This window comes from Cotesia glomerata, linkage group LG9 (genome assembly GCF_020080835.1).
Source record: "Cotesia glomerata isolate CgM1 linkage group LG9, MPM_Cglom_v2.3, whole genome shotgun sequence".
Classification (NCBI taxonomy): Eukaryota; Metazoa; Arthropoda; class Insecta; order Hymenoptera; family Braconidae; genus Cotesia; species Cotesia glomerata.
Genome location: NC_058166.1, coordinates 1,117,929 through 1,142,284, shown reverse-complemented (window position 1 = coordinate 1,142,284; position 24,356 = coordinate 1,117,929). Strand labels below are relative to the sequence as shown.

At 30.4% G+C, this 24,356-nt stretch overlaps 1 protein-coding gene across 8 annotated transcripts in view; it reads left to right on the top strand.

Moving 5' to 3' along the window:
• The first annotated feature begins 519 nt into the window (after window positions 1-519).
• Window positions 520-24,356, top strand: part of LOC123271151 (homeobox protein cut-like) — a 77,171-nt gene continuing 53,334 nt past the window's right edge. For all 8 annotated transcript variants that reach the window (XM_044737386.1, XM_044737381.1, XM_044737383.1 and 5 more), the window contains exons 1-2: window positions 520-641; window positions 5,489-6,628. In XM_044737386.1, the coding sequence (XP_044593321.1) occupies window positions 6,518-6,628 (111 nt within the window). In that variant the 5' untranslated portion in view covers window positions 520-641; window positions 5,489-6,517. The remainder of the gene's footprint in view (window positions 642-5,488; window positions 6,629-24,356) is intronic.

Here is a 24,356-nt window from a genome sequence, read left to right as displayed (position 1 = left end):
AACGCATGCGTACCTTCACTCCTAAAAAATTCCCTGGAATAAAACCCAAAAATTAAACTGCAAAAAAAAAAAACATTTTTTTTTTTCATTTTCTTAAAAAAAAATTTCCTAAAAAAAATGACCAATCAATTTCTCTGGAATTAATTCTCCAGGATATCGCCCTATAAAATCCCCTAGTTCCTATTTTATCCACCAGGCGGCGCCACTACACGGGCTTTGTAAAATCGAGCTCTCACTCGGCAAACTCCGGCGGATAAATTATTGTCCAGCGCTTCGCGCTCCCGCCGACAAAACTTCGCTGAATTCCGGAAGAATTTTCCCCACTTGAGAATAAAATTTTTCTTCTTAAAAATTAGAAAATTTTTCTGGAAAAATTTTCTCAAAATATTGAATTTTAAGGAAAATGTTAGAAAAAACTTTTGAAGAGTTGGGACAAAATTTTTCCGTGGAATTTCATGCGTAAGAGGGATGACCCGTGAGGGGGCTGACAACACGCCTCGCGGTTAGTCTTGGCCAGAACGCAGGCCGTGTGAGAGTTCGTACTCAAGCTCGTGTTGTAAAAATTTTCTTGGAAAATTTTTTTATGGAAAATTTTTTTTAATTAATTTTCCAATAAACGGTCGCGATAATTTTTAGTGGAGGTGAATTTTTTATATTTTATTTTTTTGTGATGTGACGTGTTGTGAATTTTATCAAAAAAATTTTTTAAAAAAATTTTCCGGAAAATTCCGGTTTTTTTTTTAAATTCCCGTGAATTAATTTTCAACCTTAATTTTCTCGGAAAATATTACTCGGATCGAAAAATACATTCCAGCAAAATTTGTAGGAAATTTTCTAAGCTTTTAAGAAATATCCCTAGGTCTTCAAAAAAATGGCCCTAAAGGCCCTAAATAGGCCCTTAAGGCTCAAAAAATAAATCCGTGGATTAAAAATCCGTAAATTAATTTTCAACTTTAATTTTCTCGGAAAATTTTCATTCGAATTGGAAAACTCCTAGACAAAATTTCTAGGAAATTTTCTCAGCTTTCTAAAAATATCCTTAAATTTTTCAAAAAAAATTTCCTTAAGGCTCCTCAATGGCCAAAAAGCCCTTCTCGGCTTAAAAATCCACTTCTCAACTTTCAACCTTGATTTTCTCGGAAAATTTCACTCGGAACGGAAAATTTATTCAAACAAAATTTCTAGGAAATTTTCTCAGCTTTCCAAAACACACTCCGGATTTCCAATTTGACTTTTCCAAGCCCGGAAAACTCGGAAAAACCCGACCGCGAAAAAATCCACGGATAAAAACCGCGGAATTTGTTCTTTCTTGATTATCTCGCGAACTATAACTCGGATCAAAAAAATTTAAAGGACCAAAATTGTAGCCCAGATCACGGCGTTTCCAAAAAGTGGGTTAGGATAATGGAAATTTTGAGTCAGAGCCGAGTTATGAGCTGAAGAATTTAGAGATTAAAAAATAAATCAAGAATCAGCGAATTGAGTGTTTATCATTATACATACCGAGTTTGTGATAATAGAGACTTAAATACGAGACAGGAGGATCTTGACCGCAAAGTAGAATTTTTAATCTGATAAACGCGATAGTTTTTAAGAGCTGCTGAGGTTTATTGTTACAATCGTCGGCTCGGATTGTCATGAGTTGTTATTTTAAATGAAGTTGTTTTAAATATTTAATACAAAGATGATATATTAGTTTGTTTTTTTTTTTTTTATTGTGATGTTGTTAGTGGCATTTAATATTTTTTTATCGGGGTATATGGATATGGAGACACGGAGATAGAGATAAAGGATAGGTAGAAGCAATAGTAGAGAACTAACTCGCTATTGAGTACCGTGTGACCGAAGAAATGATGAGTATAGAGTATTTATTCCGCGTAATTTATGAGATACATACTTCAGCAATTTTTATTTTTTTTTTTATTAGGAATTTTTTTTTTTTTTTTATCTGTGAAGTGAGAAAATTTTGTGTTCCTTTTGTTAAAAAGGAAAAATTGAGAATTTTTTGGAAAATTTAGAAATTTTTAGGAAAAGTCAAAATTTTTTGTAATTAAAAAAAAATTTGGAAAATTTTTAGAGAAAATTTTGGAAAAAGTAAAAATTTTATTGAAAATTTTTAGTTAAAAAAAATAGTGGAAATTTTTAGGAAAAGTGAAAATTTAAATTTTTTGTAATTAAAAATTTTGGGAAAATTTTTAGAAAAAATATTTTTTAGAGGAAAAAATAGTGGAAATTTTATTGTAAAATTTAGATCGAAAAATCGTGAGTTATAAATTAGAAAAATTCGAGGAAAAATAAAAATTTAATAATTTTTTAGTAAAAAATTATTTTTTATTTTTGACAGGTGAAAAGTGGAAATTTTTTAGTTTAAAATTTTCGGAATACTAAGAATGATTTTTCGAGTGCAAAAAAAAATAAAACGTGTAAAAAGTGGAAAATTTATAGAAATAAATGTTGGAATTTATTAAAAGCAGAAAAATAAATAAAAATGGTTGAGAATTTTCTAAGAAAGATAATTTGTGATTTTGGTGGAAAATTTTGAAAATAATGAAAAAGAAAATAAAGAAAAAGATACATTGAAAAATTGAAAGTTTAAAAATTAACTTGAATTGTTTTGAGAATTTGCGGTAATAATAAAGAGTTAGTATAATTCGTGTGAAAATTAGAGAAAATTATTCGGTGAGTTTTCTTACGTAAGAATTTAAGAATTTTCTCGGGAAAACAATTGAATTTTGTAGTGGAAAAGATTTATGAAATTTTCGTAGAAAATTTTTAGTGTGTTAATTAAATAGAATAAACAAACGAAAATAAATTAAATTGATTAAAAAATTTATTGAAGAAAAATTGTGGACTTAAAAAATATCCGAGAAAATTTTCTAGTATTTAAATTCGGAAAATATTTAATTTTATAAATTTTTTAAAAAGACCAGACTTTTCTTAATTTTACGAGCGATAAATTTAAATTGCTTCTTAGAAAATATTTGTTAACTTTGTATGAAAGATCTTCGAAAGAAAAATTACGTGAAAAATTTGTCGTTAAAAAATACGATAGGCAAATTATATTATCGAAAAACTGAAAAGTGAAGTTTGAAAAATTTTTACTAGTGATTCTTTAAAAATAACAATTGTATTTTTAAGTAATAAAAAGAAATTTCAAAACAAAATTAAAAAATCGCAAAATCGTGTGATAGTATACAGTGACTTTAATGAAAAATGTAAAGAAAAATTACATTTATTTTACGGTGAAATTTAAATATTGGTGTTCAATTTTCCTAAAATTTCTTGGATATTTTATTAAATGTAATTAATAAAATTTTTATCGTAAAAAGTTGTAATAAAAATCGAACAAATGTCCGTCTACAAAATCGAAATTTTGTGAAAAGTGTTGAAAAATTGTAATGTTCAATTGAAAAGTTAATTTTCCGATAGAAATTCCGAAATTTTCTCGAAATTTAACAGAAATTATTTAGCTGTTTTTATTTTCCGCTGACGGGACCTCTATTGAACTCTTTGACTTATTTAAAAATGTCTTCATAAAAATCACTTAATTTTCCTCAAAATTTTCCAATTTTCTTACAAAATATTCCCACAAAAATTCTTCAAATTTTCTTCTGAAAAATTTTGTCACAAAAAAAAATTTTGTCTTCAAAATTCTTAAAAATTAAAAATATCAAATAAAAATTTTCCGTAAATTTTCTTCCAGCAAAATGCGATAAATTTTGCGATAAATCTTCCAGAAAATTTTCTCAATAAAATTTTCTCCAAAACTGCGTAGATTTTCCAACAATCACTTCGGCCCGTAACAAAATTCCGCCGTCTTATAATCATTAAACTTTCGTAAAAAATACGAAATTTCTCCATGAATTTTCCAGATTTTTCGGTAAAATAAAAATTCTGTGAAAACTTGTCGTAAAACCACGTAAAGATGAATTTTTTTAGTGTACGTGTGTTTAAATAGTGTGTTGTTAAAAATATCTTCGAATCCAATCTAAATGTTTCTCAATACATCGCACAGTATTATTGCGAGCGATTGCACAATATTATCATTATTCGTTTAATTTACAAAATAAACGTATCGAAACATTGAAAGTGCGTGCCAATTTACGTCTGTTACGTAAAAAAAAAATTAAATAAAATACATAAAATATATAAAATAACAATAATACGGAAAGATATATTAGATTATTATTTTTTTGATAATATTTTCACAACCGTCACATATAGTTTTATTTTAAATTATAAGTTTTTCCTTCTTACAATCGACAATTTTAAATTTTCTTTAGAAAATTTTAATTATCTTTACAATTTTCCGTAAAAAAAAATTTTTTAAAGGAAAAGTGTCTTAAATTTTGGAAAAATTATTTTTTTAACAAAAAAAGTGTTACAATTTTTCCATAATAATTTTTCTAGCCGGAAAAGTGTCAAAATTTTTTAGAATAAAAAGTGTCTTAAATTTCTACAAAAAAAAATTTTTTAAGTAAAATTTTTATGGAGAATTTCAGGAAAATTCAATTTCCTGGAAAATTTTTCCAGCTGGAAAAATTTCAAAATTTTCCGGAATAAAAAGTGTCTTCAATTTTGCCAAAAAATATTTTTTCTGAAAAATTGAAAATTTCCTGGACAATTCCAAGAAAATTTTAATTTTCCTGGGCAATTCTAGAAAAATTGAATTTTCCAGAAAATTTCTCCAGCTGGAAAAACATTAAAATTTTTCGAAATAAAAAGTGTCTTAAATTTCTACAAAAAAATTTTTTTCTAGAAAATTGAAATTTTCCTGGAAAAAAAATTTTTGGTACTAAAAAGTGTCTTAAATTTCCACAAAAAAATTTTTTTTCTGAAAAATTCAATTTTCCAGCCGGAAAAACATAAAATTTTTCCGTAACAGAAAGTGTCTTAAATTTCCACAAAAAATTATTTTTTCCGGAAAAAACTGAAATTTTTCTTAAAAATTCAAAATCCTCCCTAAAATATTTAGTATATAAATAATCCTTAAAAAAATCTTATCTAATAAATAAAATAGTCGATCGTAAGAAGGAGAAGGTCGGAGGCGGGTAGATCTTTATTAGAGTTTTTGCCTGTTGTGTGCCCCCTCTCCTATCTCCCCGGCCTCTGGTGGTCCCCTCTCGAATAATAATGAAAAAAGGGGTTACAAAAAAAGGAGAGGGAAGCAATAAGTCCTCAGTGGGGGAGGGAAATATATCGAGATACAGAAAAGGAACCAGCCTCCGATTCCGTCCCAATGTAACATAACGTCTTTACCCCGATCCTTTATAACTCCAACCCGTTACCCGTTGATCCCTCCCCACTCCCTACAGATCATAGCATCCGTAGCTTTGGCACGTCTGGGAGGCGGAGTTAGCCGGTAGTGGGGCGTTGAACGGCGCTCTGATTGGCGGGGACGGCCCCTACCTCTCTAGGTCACGCCTCTTCCCCACCACCGACAAGCACCGCCTACTTGATCTGCATCAAACCGTTGACTGGCTCTTAGTTTCAGGTTAGAAGCCTGTCCGAGCGGGTCATCCAGCCGTTCCAGTTTATTAGTATCAATACTAATCAGTTTATCAACCGATTCTGAAGATAGTGTTAGTGTTTTGTGATTATAACGTTGATTTGTCAAGTTTACATCAAGCCAGCTGATTGGTTTTTAACATTCTGGTTGATAATCACCTTCAGACAGTCATCCAAACCCGGTACCACTTGATAGAACCCAAAATCACCAACATCATCTGGAATCTCCAACAAGTTTCAGGATTCCTGATCGTCTGGTACTTCGGGTAAACTCGGACAACATCGGAAAAGTTTTGGGTGGTGCTAACGAAGAGATTGATACCCATAAATTCTAAGTTCCATGCACCAGACACCTGGAAATCCTAGATTTCATCAAAAAACGTTGGATCCCTGGAAGACTATCAACAAGTTGGACGTCTTTTTTGTTCCTACACCTGGAAAAAAGTGTCCCGAAGGTTCTCCAGCTGGAAAATCCTAACTTGGAAGCATTGTCTGTGCTACTAAGCCGTTTAATTGGTGATAAGTTGATGATAAGCACCAAGGATTTAAAGTGATGGTGTACAAACAGTGAGTGAAGTGATAAGACAGTGGTAAAATGCTACGTCATCGAGTACGTCGCCGTTTTAAAGTGTGATAAGTGGTTTTTGTCGAGGTTGATAGTACTTATTTAAGTTTTGTTGATTTTTTGTTTGTTTGTTTGTTGTTGTTGTTGTTGTTAATAGTTGCTGTTAGATGATAAATTTAATGGTAAAGGCGTTATAAAAACGTCAAAGTGGCTTCGTCACTGGGTCTACAGGGGCCGTCAGCGCCTATCGGTGCCCAATTATTGGCATCATCTGCGTCCGCGGCCTCAAAGAACGATCATGATAATATTTTACCTTATCACGGGAATTTATTGACTGGTGTTAATAGCACATTTGTAGCAACACTTGCTAATAATAATAGTTCTAGTGGTAATAATAATAATTTAAAAACGGTTGTTAATCCGCCGGGATTTAAGCCAAATACGATGCAGGCCTCGGCTGCAGAGGCCAATACTCTCGATCTACAAGCTATGCAGTCTATGGATTGGCTGTTTAAGAAGGAGAGGATTTTTCTGCTTGCACAATTCTGGCAACAGGTAAGAAATTTTTATTAGATTAGAATAGTGAAAAAAAAGTCCTGAGGATACTTTAAGGGGTTATATCTCCGGAAATTGTGGAGCAAATTTACGACCTAGGGTGCTTTTTTAGACGGAAATTTTCTGCTCTTTAAGATACCGGTGACCGTTTTTCCCGGTGGAACATCAAATTTTTCCAGATTTGATGGAAAATACAAAAAAGTCGGAAAATTTTAGGAAAATTACCGGAGAAAACTTCCGCACAATCTATTTTAAGTTAGAAAATGTTGAGAAGTTTTGCGATCAGAAAACCGGGTGGAAAAATAAGCGTTTGCTGGAAAACTGCGAGTGCGCGAAGGTAAAATAAATATATTGTTAACATTACAATCGTTCGGCAGTGATTGGTCCGGTTAAAAGTGCACTACGCCTTTCGGGTTTTGTTTTTTTCTTGTTGGAAATTAGTGGAGATTTTCCGAAGAAAATTTTGGAATTTTAAGGGACCTAGGGAGGTTTTCAGATAGGAAATTTACCGATCTAATGATCGCTGTCGTCAAAATCCCAAAATTTTTGTAATGAGTAGAATAATTTGGATTGAAAGTTAAATTATAAATTTGCAATTGAATATTTTGGTGGAAAAATATAACGAGAGTAATAAAAAATGATGTATTGTAATAAGTTGAGACATGAATTTTAAAAGTTTAAATTGTAAATTTCCCCTTCTCAGGTCAATCCCGCTCCCGACCCCTTTCATCTTGTCTGCCCCTACTTTAAGGGAGAGAGAGAGAGTAGTAGATACCAGCAGTTCGAGAAATTCCCATCTGGTGGCGACACCTTACAAGCTGGAGCGTTTGTGCGTATAAGACTCCCGGCAGAGCCAGATCGCGGATCACACTGAATACAGGCTAGGGTAATTCAGAAAGATTCTATGGATTATGTATGCTAAATAAGGAGAGAGTATTACAAGAAATCCTGTTGATGAGTCATATACTCATTTATTTATTCTTTTTAAATTTTAACCCCTTCAAATTGATATTTTTCTGAATATTAAGGTGTTATTTTCTTCAACGTAAAATTCTCTACAAAAAATGTGTCTTTGAATTTTCCTCTAAACTCAATAATTTTCCCAAAAATCGGCATTTTTCATCTTAAATTTTTTCTAAATCAAGTTTTTTAATATTTAAACTTAAAAAACTTTTCCTGTAATTTTCCTAGAAGAATTTTCTATGGCTTATTCGCTTCCCCGGAAAATTCTCTACTAAAAAAGTGGCCTAGGTTACTATCTTAAACCCGAAATTTTCCCGGAAAAGCTCGATTAAAAATTGGCTAATTTTTCAAAATTCGTAAAAATTCATTTTTTTCATTAAATTTCCATAACTTCCGTTCTAATTTTCCTGGAAAATTCGGCCTAGACTCATTTTCTTCTTCGGAAAATTTCCTATGAATTCATCCATTGAATTTTCTCGTAAATCTAATAGTTTTTCTGAAAACTGCATTTTTGTATCTAGAAATTTTTCTAAATTAAGTTTTTCACTCTTTTAACTTGAATAACTTTTTCTGTAATTTTCCTAGAAGAATTTTCTTGGTCTCATTTTGTTCCCCGGAAAATTCTCTACTGAAAAAGTGGCTTATCTTGTCATCTTAAACCTCATAGTTCCCTTGAAAATCAGCGTCAAAGTATCGGAAAAAATTAAATCGTAATTTAATGATCTGGGAGTTAAAAATTAACACAATACTCCCGTATCTTTGAGAATGTCGCTTATTATTGATATATATCATTATCACTATTGTTATTAATAGCCCGTATTGACACGATTATTAGCTGATACGATTATTATATATGTATTTCCTAAGAAACTAATGAATCTCATGTTTAAAGATGACTCATCTCCAACTTGGTCTTTCTCTCATTCGTTTCTATTATATTTTATTTTTTGTTTCGTCTCCTTCCATCTCTTATTCTCCCAGCTGACAATGAGAACAAAGAATTCAAGTTTTAGTTTTTATTTCAATAAAAAATCATGAGAGATTATTTTTAAATATGATTTACTTTAAAAATATTTAATTTAGGAGAAAATTTTAAGAGACCTTTTTTGTAGAGAATTTTCCAAAGAAGAAAATGAGCTATGACCAAATTTTTCACAACAATTATAACAAAAGTTATGAAGATTTAAAAAATTAAAAAAAAATTAATTTTTACGAATTTTGAAAAATTAGGTAATTTTTAAATGAGCTTTTCTGGGAAAATTATGGAGTTAAAATAGCAATATAGGCCACTTTTTCGATAGAGAATTTTCCGGGGAACAAAATGAGACCAAGAAAAATTTTCTAGGAAAATTACAGGAAAAGTTATTCAAGTTTAAAGAGTGAAAAACTAATTTTAGAAAAATTTTTAAAATTATAATGGCGATTTTTGGGAAAATTATTGACTTTAGAGGAAAATTCAGAGATTTTTTGTAGAGAATTTTCCGACGAAGAAAATGAGCCCAAGAAAAATTTTTAAGGAAAATTGGGAAAAGAGATATGGAAATTCAAAAATTAAAAAATGAATTTTTACGGATTTTGGAAACAGGTGATTTTTAATCGAGCTTTTCTGGAAAAATTACGGGGTTAAGATAGTGACCTAGGCTAGTTTTTTGATAGAGAATTTTCCGGGGAAGCGAATAAGCTAAAGAAAATTCTTCTAGGAAAATTACACAAAAAGTTATTCAAGTTTAAAGAGTGAAAAAATTAGTTTAGAAAAATTGCTAGTTGCAAAAAAAGCGATTTGTGGAAAAATTATTGACTTTAGAGGAAAATTCAAGGAAAGCTTTTTTGTAGAGAATTTTCCAACGAAGAAAATGCATCCCTATTTGACTATATTGAAACAATAAGTCTTGAAATAATTTATTATTAAAAATCAATTTATATTTTTTGTGTTAAATGTAAAGTAGTTATGGAATGTGTCTCGATGTTTGAGTATATTTTTGGAATTAGGATGAATCATTGGCCGACAGTAAGAGCCAAACACACAGAGTATAACTCCCTCGACTACATTAAATCACTCATATCAGAAATAACGCTTTTAAATTAATAATCTCACAGTTAAATTTCACAGTTACTGACTAGGGCCAACGTTTATTTCAAATTTTATTTATTACATTTACTCACTCGCTCCCTCTTAAATATAAATTATTTTTACATTAACATTACTTTTATACCGAATAACTACATCACACATAACATTTCATACTTCGATTTTCTATTTGGCAATTAAACAAATCTTGTTTATAAATAACAATCTTACAACACGTGTATTTATCGTTAAAATCAATCCTTTCTGTTCATATTTTTTAACATTATTATACATCATTTTCTTCTTCGAAAATTTCTCTATAAATGCTTTTTTTGAATTTTCCTCTAAACTCAATAATTTTCCCACAAATCGCCTTTTTTGTAACTAGCAATTTTCCTAAACTTAATTTTTCACTCTTTAAACCTCGATAACTTTTCCTGTAATTTTCCTAGAAAAATTTTCTTTAGCTTATCCGCTTCCCCGGAAAATTCTCCATCAAAAAAGTGGCCTATATTGCTATCTTACCCCCGTAATTTTCCCGGAAAAACTCATTTAAAAATTACCTAATTTTTCAAAATCCGTAAAAATTCATTTTTTAATTCTTTTAATTTCTCTTTTCCTAATTTTTCTAAAAAAATTTTCTTGGGCTCATTTTCTTCGTCGGAAAATTCTCTACAAAAAAACTTCTCAGAATTTTCCTCTAAACTCGATAATTTTTCCAAAAATCGCCATTTTAAATTTAAAAATTTTCTTAAAATTAAGTTTTTCACTCTTTCAACCTCGATAACTTTTCCTGTAATTTTCCTAGAAAAATTTTCTTGGTCTCATTTTGTTCCCTGAAAAATTCTCTATCAAAACAGTAGCCTAGGTTACTATCTTACTCCTATAATTTTCCCTAAAAAGCTCGATTAAAAATTGCTGGTTTCCAAAATCTGCAAAAATTAATTTTTAAATTCTTTTAATTTCCATAACTATTTTCCTAATTTTCCTAAAAAAATTTTTTTGGGCTCATTTTCTTCGTCGGAAACTTCTCTACCAAAAATCTCTAAATTTTTCTCTAAACTTAATAATTTTTCCAAAAATCGCAATTTTAAATCTAAAAATTTTCTTGAAATTAAGTTTTTCACTCTTTAAACCTCGATAACTTTTCCTGTAATTTTCCTAGAAGAATTTTCTTGGTCTCAATTTGTTCCCCGGAAAATTCTCTATCGAAAAAGTGCCCTATGTTGTTACTTTTAATCAAAAAGTTTCCAAGCTAGAGCCTTCCGAAGTTTTCCAAAAAAAAATTTAGAATCTAAAAATAAGAAAACCGGAATTTTCTCGGCGACTTTTGTAATTAATAATCTAATTATCAGATGCATAGAGTAGCGACAAGTACAAATGTACTAAAAATTCCATCGGAAAATGGAGAGGTAGAATAAAATAAAATAAAAAAAAATAAAATAAAATTTGTTATTATTTGCAACAATTAACATGTGTAACATATGTGGTATAACAAGCGAGCAAATGTATATAAACTTCGAGGAGTATTAGACGAACTACGAGCCGGAAGGTCCGAAGTTCGCGACCCTAATGTCCCATAGAAGCCACGGGTTCGCGTGTTTGCCGCATCTGTTGCGCACACGCAACACACACGCACACACATATCTATTTGTGTGTCTCGCTTTGGTCTTTGATAGTGTTTCTAAGGGGAGAAGAGAGGGGACGCCAAGTATTTAACGTGCGTGTGGTCAGTGCCAATTTGCCTTCGATAAACGCTACGAATCAACTTTGTTAATGTGTTTAATCTTGTAAATACATTTTTTTTAATTAGATTAGACAAATAATTACCTTGCAGTCACTACGTGACTGCCGTGACTTGTGAAATAAAAATAAATAAAATTTTGATTTATTAAATAGTGACTTTTGTTAAATTGCACTGTATTTTTTTTAATATTGACATTTTTTAAGATATAAGCTCATCTTGATGTTACACTCATCAAGAGCTTTCATTTGAGTACCTACATGCATTTTTGATATATTTTTTATATATACATATATATAATATATATAAATATATAAAATATATGAAAAATTGATGTGGGTACTCAAATGAAAGGTCTTAATGAGTGTAACGACAGAATGAGCTTATATCTTTAAAAATGTCAATAGTTTACAAGATACAAGGTCATTTTTTAATAGATCATATATATTTTGAAGATATGAGCTCATCCCGATGTTAGACTCATCAAGAGCTTTCATTTAAGTACCCACATGCATTTTTGATATATTTTTCATATATACATATATATATAATATATATAAATATATAAAATATATGAAAAAATGATGTGGGTACTCAAATGAAAGGTCTTGATAAGTGGAATGTAAGGATGAGCTTATATCTTTAAAAATGTCAATAGTTCACAAGATACAAGGTCATTTGTTAATTAATGAAAATTAATTGAGCATATATTTAATAATTTTAAAAAATTTAGAGCCAAAAAATTTTCAAAACTAAAAAATGCAATTTTTTAAAAATAATTTTTGTTTTTTAATTGAATAACATATTAAATTTTGATATATTTTTCATACATACATATATATTTTAAAGATATAAGCTCATCCCGATGTTACAATCATCAAGAGCTTTCATTTGAGTACCCACATGCATTTTTGATATATTTTTCATATATACATATATATAATATATATATAAATATATAAAATATATGAAAAATTTATGTGGGTACTCAAATGAAAGGTCTTAATGAGTGTAACGACAGAATGAGCTTATATCTTTAAAAATATCAATAGTTTACAAGATACAAGGTCATTTTTTAATAGATCATATATATTTTGAAGATATGAGCTCATCCCGATGTTAGACTCATCAAGAGCTTTCATTTGAGTACCCACATGCATTTTTGATATATTTTTCATATATACATATATATAATATATATAAATATATAAAATATATGAAAAAATTGATGTGGGTACTCAAATGAAAGGTCTTGATGAGTGGAATGTAATGATGAGCTTATAACTTTAAAAATGTTATTAGTTCACAAGATACAAAGTCATTTCTTAATTATGTAATATATATAACATATATTGAAGATATATAAGCTCATCCCGATGTTACTCTCATCAAGACCTTTCATTTGAGTACCAACTTGAATTTTTGATATATTTTTCATATATACATATATATAATATATATAAATATATAAAATATATCAAAAATTGATGTGGGTACTCAAATGAAAGGTCTTGAAGAATGTAATATCAGGATGAGCTTATATCTTCAAAAATGTCAATATTTCACAAGATACAAGGTTATTTCTCAATTATAAGTCAACTTAAAACTTACTGGGGTAATTTGGTCATAAAATAAATGATCTTAGTGTCTTGTAAGTACATAAATAAATGCCGATTGTCAAAATAATAGCTTGGTGAAGTCTCTTAGCCTCAGTTAATGATATCGAGTTATTTAAACTAACCTAATGGAAATAGTTAATGGTTATAGATACTTAACCGAGTGAATTCGAGATCTATTAGAGTGTCAGAGTGGATTTAAGGTGATGAGGACAAGTAGCCGTGTTCGATGAACGTCTTCGGGTTTTTCCTCCTAAATCACCCTAAGTGCGTTAAAGCACTCACTATAGACACTATAGATATCCCAGACTAGGACTTAACTATAACGTTTATTTAGCTCAAGAGTTAACGGCTTACTCTCTTAACTATGCGCTGTTTTTAAATTCTTGGACCTCGTCCAAGCGGCCTCAGGATTTTCCGATCCCATCAAATAGGGTAACTTTTAAAAACGCCAGAACCTGGACAAGCGATTGGTTGACCTGGCGAGCCGATTGGAGCTAACCTGAAGCGCTTAAGGGGGAAAGAAAAAAAATTAACTCGGTTGGGTTGCAACCAAAAATGCAATTTATGTCACTTGGACAGTCACTGGAACAATTCACAATGTAAGAGTGTGTTACGTATGGTGGAGGAAAGAGGAGGAAACTAGTCGAGGCCCGGTGAACAGCTGTCAGGTTGTGCGTTCAAGTGACAACATAAAAACCCCCTTGTAACCGTTTCTAAATATTAGATCCAAAAAGTTAGTCATAGCTCGGGTTTTAATTGTCCTATCAAGTCCTAGAAGGTACCAATTGATTTGTTGGGAAAAATACTGTAAATTTAGTCTTTGAATTTTTAGGAGCGATAGTTTAAAAGTTATCCTGATTAAAAAATCGAAAGTGATGCAAGGCACATGCTACCAAGCATCCTGCTAATTACATAAATGAACATATCTCTGGTTCTAACTGTCCTATCGAGTCCTAATAAGTCTCACTCGATTCCTTGGTCTTAATACTAAAAATTAAGTAATCAACATTTTTTTTCATAGGCTCGATAGTTTAAAAGTTATCCTGATTAAAAAATCAAAATAGTTAAATCCTCAAATCACCCTATCGAACATAATTAATTACAAAAATAACGATAACTCCTAATCTAATCAACCGATCAACTCCTACCAAGTATCATTAAATTCCTTGTCCTACATACTACAACTTTCCTAATAAATACTTTTTTCCTAGGAGCGATAGTTTAAAAGTTATCCTGATCCAAAAATCAAGAGTTGATGCATGCAACCCGTTACCATGCATCCTGCTTACTACATAAATTACGATAACTCCTAATCTAATTAGCCGATCGACTCCTCGAAGGTCTCATTCGATTCCTTATTTCAAACACTACAAAATTATCCATTGACTTTTTCTCTAGGATCGATAGTTTCAAAGTTATACTCATTTTTTTCCAAAAGTCCCCAAAAAAGCCAAGGGCCCATAACCTGTAGCACGTAAGAAGTACCGAACAATAACCCGAAATATCGTTAATATAAATGGTTAAATACATATATCTCGGGGATTTATAAATTATATCTATTGGTCCGTCGCGATTGAAAGTAATTGAATGAAGCGGACGGTTATTTACGAATGGAATGGAATAACGTTTTATAACCAGGAGCATCAGCATCACCGTTTTAAGCCAGCCACACTATCTGTCCATTCATTCTATTCGTCTGTCCCTTCATTCATTCATCATTCATTTGTCGACATATAATATATCTATACATATTAAATGAAGGCTGATGCGTGTATAGCCAGTATAGTAGTAGCCCATTCAATTGATCGGTGATTGTCTAAATTATAAGATTGCTATACAATGGCTCTCATCTCGACCTATTGGGGTCCCGTTTAAGGTTACGTCATCACTTAGAAGCTTTCCATCACACACACACACACTAATATGTCATCATCAGATCACCGGCATTTTTTATTTTATTCATTTATATCCTTATAATTGTAATTAATCACTCTTGTCACTTATCTCCCCGATTTCCGGTTGAAAATGAGCTCGGATTTGAAAACTTCCCAAACATTTTTTGTAGTGTTCAAAACAACGAAACGAATGAGCCCAACCCGGTCAAGATCGGCAAATTAGCCTCCAAGTTATCGACAATTAAATTTTTACTCTTTATTAAGTTGCGATATTCGCACTCGATTTAAATAACAATACCTCAGAAACTATGCGAGATATTGAAAAAGTGATAAGGACTTTTTTTGTAGGCAAGAGTCTGAAGACTTAGATAAAATATTCATAAGTCGGGAAAGTTGGACAGGTTTCTAAAAAATTTGAGTTTAAATTTATTTTTAGGGTCAAAATGACGAAATTGAGGATTTTAGGGATTTTAAAAACTAGAGAATGGTTTGTAGTCTCACGAAATAGACTTAGTAAGTTAAAGAGTTCATAATAAACTCGGTAATTAATCTAGTATTACAATTACTGAGACAAACATCCGGCAAAAGCAGAAACTCTGACTCAGATCCGTTTTGTAGGACTCCATTTCTCCATTAGTGACTCCATTAGCCGGACGTACGTGTCCAGTATTTAGCGTTAATTTTAAATTGGCTTACTGGATTTTCTTTAACAAGATTCGGAGATTTCCGTCAAGAATACAATTAATCCCATTTTTTTAGTTTCAAATTCGTCTAGCTCCACAACTAACCATCTAATTTTTACCAACTAATTTTTTTTAGAATATTTAGGTCCTAAACTACCAAAAAGGTCCTTACAACCTTTTTAATCCGATCAATAGTTTCCAAGATATTGTCAATTTAGAAAATATCCTCCGCTAAATTCGAATTTTCCACAAAAATAATTACATTTTTGGTCATATTTTGAAAACTAATCGTCGCATTTTAACCGGACCAAATTTTTTAGATTCTCTGACTTAAGGACTACAAAAAATGTCCTTATCATTTTTTAAATATCTCTCATAGTTTCCGAGATAATTGCTATCAAAGTCGGGTGCAAATAGAGCAACTTAACAGAGAGTAAAAATTCAATCGCCGATAACTCGAAAGCTAATGGTCTGATCTTGACCGGGTTGGACGCATTCGATTTGTTGTCTCAAGCACTATAAAAGTGTATATAGCACTTTTCGATAGAACCGAGCTATCGGGGGTAAATTGAACCATTTTTGTGGAAATCGCGGAAAGAGATATCGGAGAGGATTTAAAGGCATTTAAATATGTAAAAAAAATCTAAAATCAATAGTTTGTACTCGAAAAATGGGACTGTATCGGCGATAGACCGGAGCACCGTTAGTAACGCTTGGTCGCGGTTACCATCCGGTTGCTTATCAACGTGCGTTCTTTTTTCCCATATTTTTATATTTAATAATAATAACAATAGACGCTAGTGTGGCTTTTGTGATATAGTTTTTCGGTACTTTAATTACCGACAATTCCAATACAAACGAGTTTATTTATTCACGAGGATTTTATCGGAGATTTTTTTATTATTTTATCGTTAAATCATTATCAGTGTTTGAGTGGCTATAAATCTGAGCTACACTAGTCTCTTTCTGAGGTTTATTACTCTTCTCAGAATATTCAATAATTTTTTTTTTTACGTAAAAAATATATATAAAAGCCCCAATTATTGACAGGGGTCTAAATATTGTCACCTTAAATTATTTTTAAATATATTTAATTATCTTTCATAAGAATAACTATCATATAAATTTTTATTAAATTCTAATTAATTAAAAAATTGAAAAAAATTACTCAGTTCAAAATATTAAATATTAATTGTTAAAAAAAAAATAAAGCACCAGTTGATCAAACCAGCTCATAACTTTGTCTCTTATAGTGTCAATAATTGGGGCTCTTACTTTAGATATAATTTATAAATTCCCGAGATATATGTATTTAATCATTTATATTAACGATATTTCGGGTTATTGTTTGGTACTTCTTACGTGCTACAGGTTATGGGCCCTTGGCTTTTTTGGGGACTTTTGGAAAAAAATGAGTATAACTTTGAAACTATCGATCCTAGAGAAAAAGTCAATGGATAATTTTGTAGTGTTTGAAATAAGGAATCGAATGAGACCTTCGAGGAGTCGATCGGCTAATTAGATTAGGAGTTATCGTAATTTATGTAGTAAGCAGGATGCATGGTAACGGGTTGCATGCATCAACTCTTGATTTTTGGATCAGGATAACTTTTAAACTATCGCTCCTAGGAAAAAAGTATTTATTAGGAAAGTTGTAGTATTTAGGACAAGGAATCTAATGATACTTGGTAGGAGTTGATCGGCTGATTAGATTAGGAGTTATCGTTATTTTTGTAATTAATTATGTTCGATAGGGTGATTTGAGGATTTAACTATTTTGATTTTTTAATCAGGATAACTTTTAAACTATCGAGCCTATGAAAAAAAATGTTGATTACTAAATTTTTAGTATTTAGACCGAGGAATCGAATGAGACTTATTAGGACTCGATAGGACAGTTAGAACCAGAGATATGTTCATTTATGTAGTTAGCAGGATGCTTGGTAGCATGTGCCTTGCATCACTTTCGATTTTTTAATCAGGATAGCTTTTAAACTATCGCTCCTAAAAATTCAAAGACTAAATTTATAGTATTTTTCCCAACAAATCGATTGATACCTATTAGGACTCGATAGAAAAATTATAACCTGAGCTATGACTAGCTTTTTGGAACTAATATTTAGGGGTATCAATTTCTATTTTTTTTTTTATAAAAAAAAATCCTCTCACGAGTTTCGGAATAAATTTCGTCCGAAGGCGAGAAAGATAACGAATTTAGGTTGTTAACGAAAATCGATAAAACTCGGAAGTAACGTATGACGTTTGTATAATAAACATAACGTGTGTTGAGTGGATGTGAGAGCTGGTATGCTTACATGCTATCATTTTACGCATGTAAATTCGTCCGGACGTGACGTGACAAGTACGGGCACACAGGCCATCTGTACCAATCGCTGTCTATTATAGCCGACGGTTCGAGGGCGCCCTTTTACGTTTCCCTCCTCTTTATTATTCTTTCATAGTTTTTATTTTTAAACTCTTAACGATATTATTTTTCATTTTACTAACTATTATTTATCGGGCCCGATAACTCGGAATCTATTGTCCCTATCAAAAAGTTACTAAGACTTTTTTTGTAGTAAATGTCCCAAAGAATCCAAAAAAAATTATTTGGTTCAAATCGGCAAGTAAGTTTTTAAAATAGAGCCAAAAAAGTGATTTTTTTTTTGTCAAAATTACGAAAATCGGAAATTGAAGTTTTCTAAATTGACGATAACTTGGAACCTATGGGTCAAATTGAAAAGGCCATTGAGCTTTTAGATAGTCCTTGACCCAAGAAATCCAACAAAAATTATTTAGTTCAAATCGATAAGTTAGTTTTCAAATTAAAGCCAAAAAAGTGATTTTTTTGGATCAAAATTACGAAAACTAGAAATTGAAGTTTACTATTTTGACGATAACTCGGAATTTATGGCTTGGATAAAAAATGTCATTGACCTTTTGAAAAGTCCTTGATCCAAGGAATCCAAAAAAAATTATTTGATTCGAATCGGCAAGTAAGTTTTCAAAATAGAGCCAAAAACGTATTTTTTTGGGTAAAAATTACGAAAAACAAAAATTGAAGTTTTCTAAATTGACGATAACTTGGAACCTATGGGTCAGATCAAAAAAGTCATTGACCTCTCAGATAGTCCTTGAGCCAAAGAATCCAATGAACTTTGGCCGATTCAGATCGGCCTGTAAGTTCCGGAGAAATCCGCGATCTTATAAAAGAAACTCTGTGTTAAGTTGCGATCTGACTTTTGAACTTTGACCGTGGATATCTCGGGACCTATCGGTCGGATCGGAAAACTAGTAAGGACCTTTTTGGTAGTCTTTGAGTCAATAAATCGAATGGACCCTGGCCGGTACAGATCGGCCTGTAAGTTCCGGAGATATCTGTAATTTTTGTAAGAGATTAAGTGATAATTTGGTATTTTGAGCACGTGCGAGTCATTATCTGGTACTTAAGGCTTGAGACAGTGAAAAACTAAGGCAGAGAATGTTTTTCAAAGGTAATTTAAAAAGTACTTATCAATATTCACCCCTCGGAACCGTGAGACGCGTCCGGGCATCGAAAACAAAAAAAATCACTCATCTAATGTTTTTTTTCTTTTACTTATAAATCATTAAGTGCCTCGCTGACGTGTGATTATTGCATTAAAGGATATACGCTTCACTGCACACCCGCCATTACTGCAGTCTTGAAGTTTTTTTTTTTCAAGCCGTTTAAAACAATAATGTAATTACTCATGTGTTACTTTTTACTTTTTTTGGTTTTGCTTTTAAATAATAAGAAATTTCAAAAAAGTCATAGGGACAAAAATTGTCGGGCGGGAAATTTACGAACGAATTGACTTTTCAGAAAATTTATTTTTCCAATAGAATGGCGGAAAATTTTAAATGACCTTGAGATAAAATATCTTTTTACATGAAGCTGGGTACAAAAAGTGCGATATTGTGAAAAATATTGAGTTTAGGAAAATTTTGATCTTAGGTAATTATTACCCGGAAAATTTCCTAACCAATAGTATCCTAAGTTGTTGATTTTCAATGATTTTTCGGCGAGAAATAGCTTTTTTAAAAACAAAAATTAGGAAATTTTACAAAAATTCGAGTTTTTAATCTTTAAAGCTCAATTATCTGGAAAACTATTAATTTTAGGAAAATTTTGTTTCAGATTAAAATTGTAGCCTGGAAAATTTCCTAACCAAAAACAACCTATTTTTTTATAATTTTCTGCATTTTCCAACGGCTTATAGAGTTTTCTATGAAAAATTTTGTAAATTTTTCGAAAATTTTAATTTTTAATCTTTGAAGCGTAATATCTATAAAAATATCAATTTTAGGAAAATTTTTAGAGAAACTAAAATTGTAGCCCGGAAAATTTCCTATTTTCCATTACTATCTGCATTTTCCAACGTCTTATAGAGTTTTCTAAGAACAAAATTTAGTAAATTTTCAAAAAAATTGCTTTTTTAATCTTCTAAGTTCATTATCTCGGAAAATATCAATTTTAGGGAAATTCTCATTCAGACCAAAATTGTAGTCCGGAAAATTTCCTAACCAAAAATCTCCTATTTTCTATAATTATCTGAATTTTCCAACGACTTATAGAGTTTTTTTTAAACAAAATTCAATAAATTTTCCAAAAATTTGATTTTTCAATTATTGAAGCTCAATAACTCGGAAAATATCAATTTTAGGAAAATTTTTACTCAGACCAAAATTGTAGCCCGGAAAATTTCCTATCCATTGACATACTCATGTGTTGACTTTAACACAGAAAAATCGTTGAAATCTCATTGGAAAATGTCGCCTTGAACTTTTGCAGCAAATAGTATATTTGGTAGCTCATTTAATTTCACATCAGACAATGCAATAAAACATTTAGTTTCTAAAATAAAGTCATTGAGATAATGGACATCGAATTGTAAAAAAAGACATGCGCGATGACACGCGAATCTTTAACAAAAAACTCCGCCCACTTGGTCTCAACCACGCCCACACACTTTTTTGTAATCTATTGTATCACAATGTAACGTTAAACACACGATAACAATAAATAATGTATCGTTGTAATGTAATTATTGGTAATTTTACGTTAATTGCCTATTTTTTACCGTGATCTGCTACTTGCTCGTATTAAAACTTACGTATCTATTATTCTATTGTAGCTAATATGTCATTTAACTACATTTCCGGTTAAGGATTTCAACAGATATTAGTTTTTATCCCTAGAAATTGGTTTCAGATGATAATCTTTCAGATTTTTGCGATTAAACATCGGAAAATACGAATTTTCGGAAAATTTTGTGGCTTTCTATTTTTCTTCAATTTCTCAGTAAAAAATCAATCCGAACAAAAACAGTTTCACTGTAAAAAAATCGCGCCAAGTCCACGTTCATAAGACTATTAAGAAAAAAAATTTTTTTGCCCTCCGGGCGGAAAGTGGCAACTTTCGTCCCGCTGCGCTAAACTAAGTTGCCGCTTTCCGCCTTCGTCGGACAAAAAAATAGTATACACTCCTCGGGAAGTAAATAAGAAAGCCTCAGATCACATGTTTGTTGACCTCGGCTTCGCCTCGGCCAACAATTACATGTGATCTGAGACATTTCTTACTTTACTTCCCTAGGTGTGTAATATACTATTTATTTCTTTACAAAAAGATATAAAATAAAAAATTAAAAAATCCAAGTAACCGATATGGTTGTATATGATTTTCGGAAATTAAAAAAAATTTTGTTGTAAATTTAAAAATTAAAAGAAACAATTTTGGAACGTATTTAGTGTGCGTGGTTACGAAATATTTCACTTTTTATGAAATTCCTAAAATCTATCTACTAGGACTTTTAAAAAAAATTGAAGTACACAATGACGCACACCAAGTACGTTCCAAAATTGTTTCTTTTAATTTTTAAATTTACAACAAAATTTTTTTTAATGTCCAAAAATCATATACAACCATATCGGTTACTTTGATTTTTTAATTTTTTATTTTATATCTTTTTGTAAAGAAATAAAAATTTTTTTTCTTAATAGTCTTATGAACGTGGACTTGGCGCGATTTTTTTACAGTGAAACTGTTTTTGTTCGGATTTCAGTATTTTTTGTAATTATAATAAAAATTTGCAATTGGTACCAACTTAAATCTCAAGTTGGCTGCATTTTTTATAGCAAACTATCCCCTTGAAGCTACAGTTTATGTAAAAATAATTGCAGCGCACCCTGGCGGGTGTAGATGCAAGCTGTAAAATTTATTTTTTTAACTGTAGTTTCCCATCTATTGGACTATTACCATGCATTCTCGAATTACTTAGTCTGTGGCATGTCACTTTTTACATCGAAAAAAAGTCAGGATCGAAATTTTTGAGCTTGCTATAGTTTGTGCTGATAAAATTTAATAATTTCAAGTAGATTAATTGTTATAATTGAATATAATTAATTGATATCAGTAAAATAAAGTATGAATTACTGTTGTAATATAAAATTTAGGAACAAGAAGTACCGTAGAATTAAATAAAATTTTGCAACCTCGAAATACCGTTCTGCTTACAGTAAACACACTCGGTAGTCTGGCGCTCCGTTTACAACGGATTTGAACGGAACTTGGCGCCAGATTCTACCGAATCTGTGGATAAAAGTTTACAAATTATACTGTTGTAAGTTAGGAAATTTTCCGGGCTACAATTTTAATCTGAGTGAAAATTTTCCTAAAATTGATATTTACTGAGATATTGAGCTTAAAAGATAAAAAGTCAGATTTTTAGAAAATTTTCTAAATTTTGTTTGTAGAAAACTATAAATTGTTGGAAAATGCAGATAATTATGGAAAATAGGAAATTTTTGGTTAGGAAATTTTCCGGACTACAATTTTGGTTTGAATGAGAATTTCCCTAAAATTGATATTTTCCGAGATAATGAACTTAGAAGATTAAAAAATCAATTTTTTTGAAAATTTACTAAATTTCGTTCTTAGAAAACTCTATAAGACGTTGGAAAATGCAGATAGTAATGGAAAATAGGAAATTTTCCGGGCTACAATTTAGGTAATTAAAATTTTTCCTAAAATTGATAGTTTTTCAGATATCAAGCTTTAATCATCAAAATGTCAAATTTTCGGAAAATCTATTTTTCTTCGCTTTTCTAAAAGCTAATTACTCCGTAAAAAATAAATAAAAATTTAAAAATAATACCATCATAAGTTAGGAAATTTTCCGGGCTACAAAAAATGTTTAGTATAATTTTTGCTAAAATTGATAGTTTTCGAGATATCAAGCTATAAAGACCAAAAACTCGAAAATCTTAACAAATAAAGGAATAACTAGCTAAATAATAATTAAATAGAGGGTAAGTATTTAGTAAGTAAAGAAGGCCGGGGCAAAAAACGTATAGACGTAAAATAAAGTTAAAAAAAGCTAAAAAATGCAGCTGTATCGGTTGCACGTGGCTTTAAGTCTTCCGATCATTCGTCTAAGCCGTTTCCTCTTTTTCTTGTGACCTTTTTACTTTTATTATTTCGTCTTCTTAATCTTTTTCTTTATTTTTTCGAAATACACATATATTTTTTTTTAATTCTCATCCTATCCTTTCCACAACTCCGACAGACTCCAAAGATCTTCTTCTCACGTCTAAAAATATTTTTATGGCGCCCCCGCTGCGATTTCCTCTTTCATACCCACAGGCATCACATCATGTGTTTTGACACACACTCGATACTACAATCCTCATATGTTAAATTTTATTATCAATATCTACCGTATTTATTTTTTTAAATAATATTATTGATTTTTAAAAACTTTTTCTCATTTTTTTGTCATTTAATTTTGCTTTTTCAAACTTTAAAGCTTTTTATCTCGGAAAATATTGATTTTAGGAAAATTTTTAATCAGGCTTAAATTGTAGCCCGGAAAATTTCCTAACCAAAAACCTCCTATTTTCCATACTTCCATGGATTTTTTAAGGACTTATAGAGTTTTTAAAAATAAAATTTTGTAAATTTTCCAAATTTTGACTTTTCAATCTTTTAAGCTCAACATCTGGAAAACTATCAATTTTAGGAAAATTTTTGTTCAGACCAAAATTGTAGCCCGGAAAATTTCCTAACCAAAAACCTCCTATTTTCTATACTTCCATAGATTTTTTAAGAACTTATAGAGTTTTTAAAAATAAAATTTTGTAAATTTTCCAAATTTTGACTTTTCAATCTTTTAAGCTCAACATCTGGAAAACTATCAATTTTAGGAAAATTTTTGTTCAAACCAAAATTGTAGCCCGGAAAATTTCCTAACTAAAAACCTCCTATTTTCCATACTTCCATGGATTTCTTAAGGACTTATAGAGTTTTTAAAAACAAAATTTTGTAAATTTTCCAAATTTTGACTTTTCAATCTTTTAAGCTCAACATCTTGGAAAATATCAATTTTAGGGAAATTTTTAAAGAATCAAAAATTATAACCCGGAAAATTTCCTAACCAAAAACTTCCTATTTTTTATAATTATCTGAATTTTTCAGTGACTTAAAGTTTTCTAAAAAAAAATTTAGTAAATTTTCCAAAAATTTGATTTTTTAATCTTTTAGGCTCAATAACTCGGAAAATATCAATTTTAGGAAAATTTTTGTTCAAACCAAAATTGTAGCCCGAAAAATGTCTTAACCCAAACACTCCCAACTTTTCTATTTTCATTTATTTTCTACCATGCAATCATCATTTAAAAAGCAAAAGTTAAGAAATTTTCCAAAAATTCGATTTTTCAATCTAAAAAGCTTAATATCT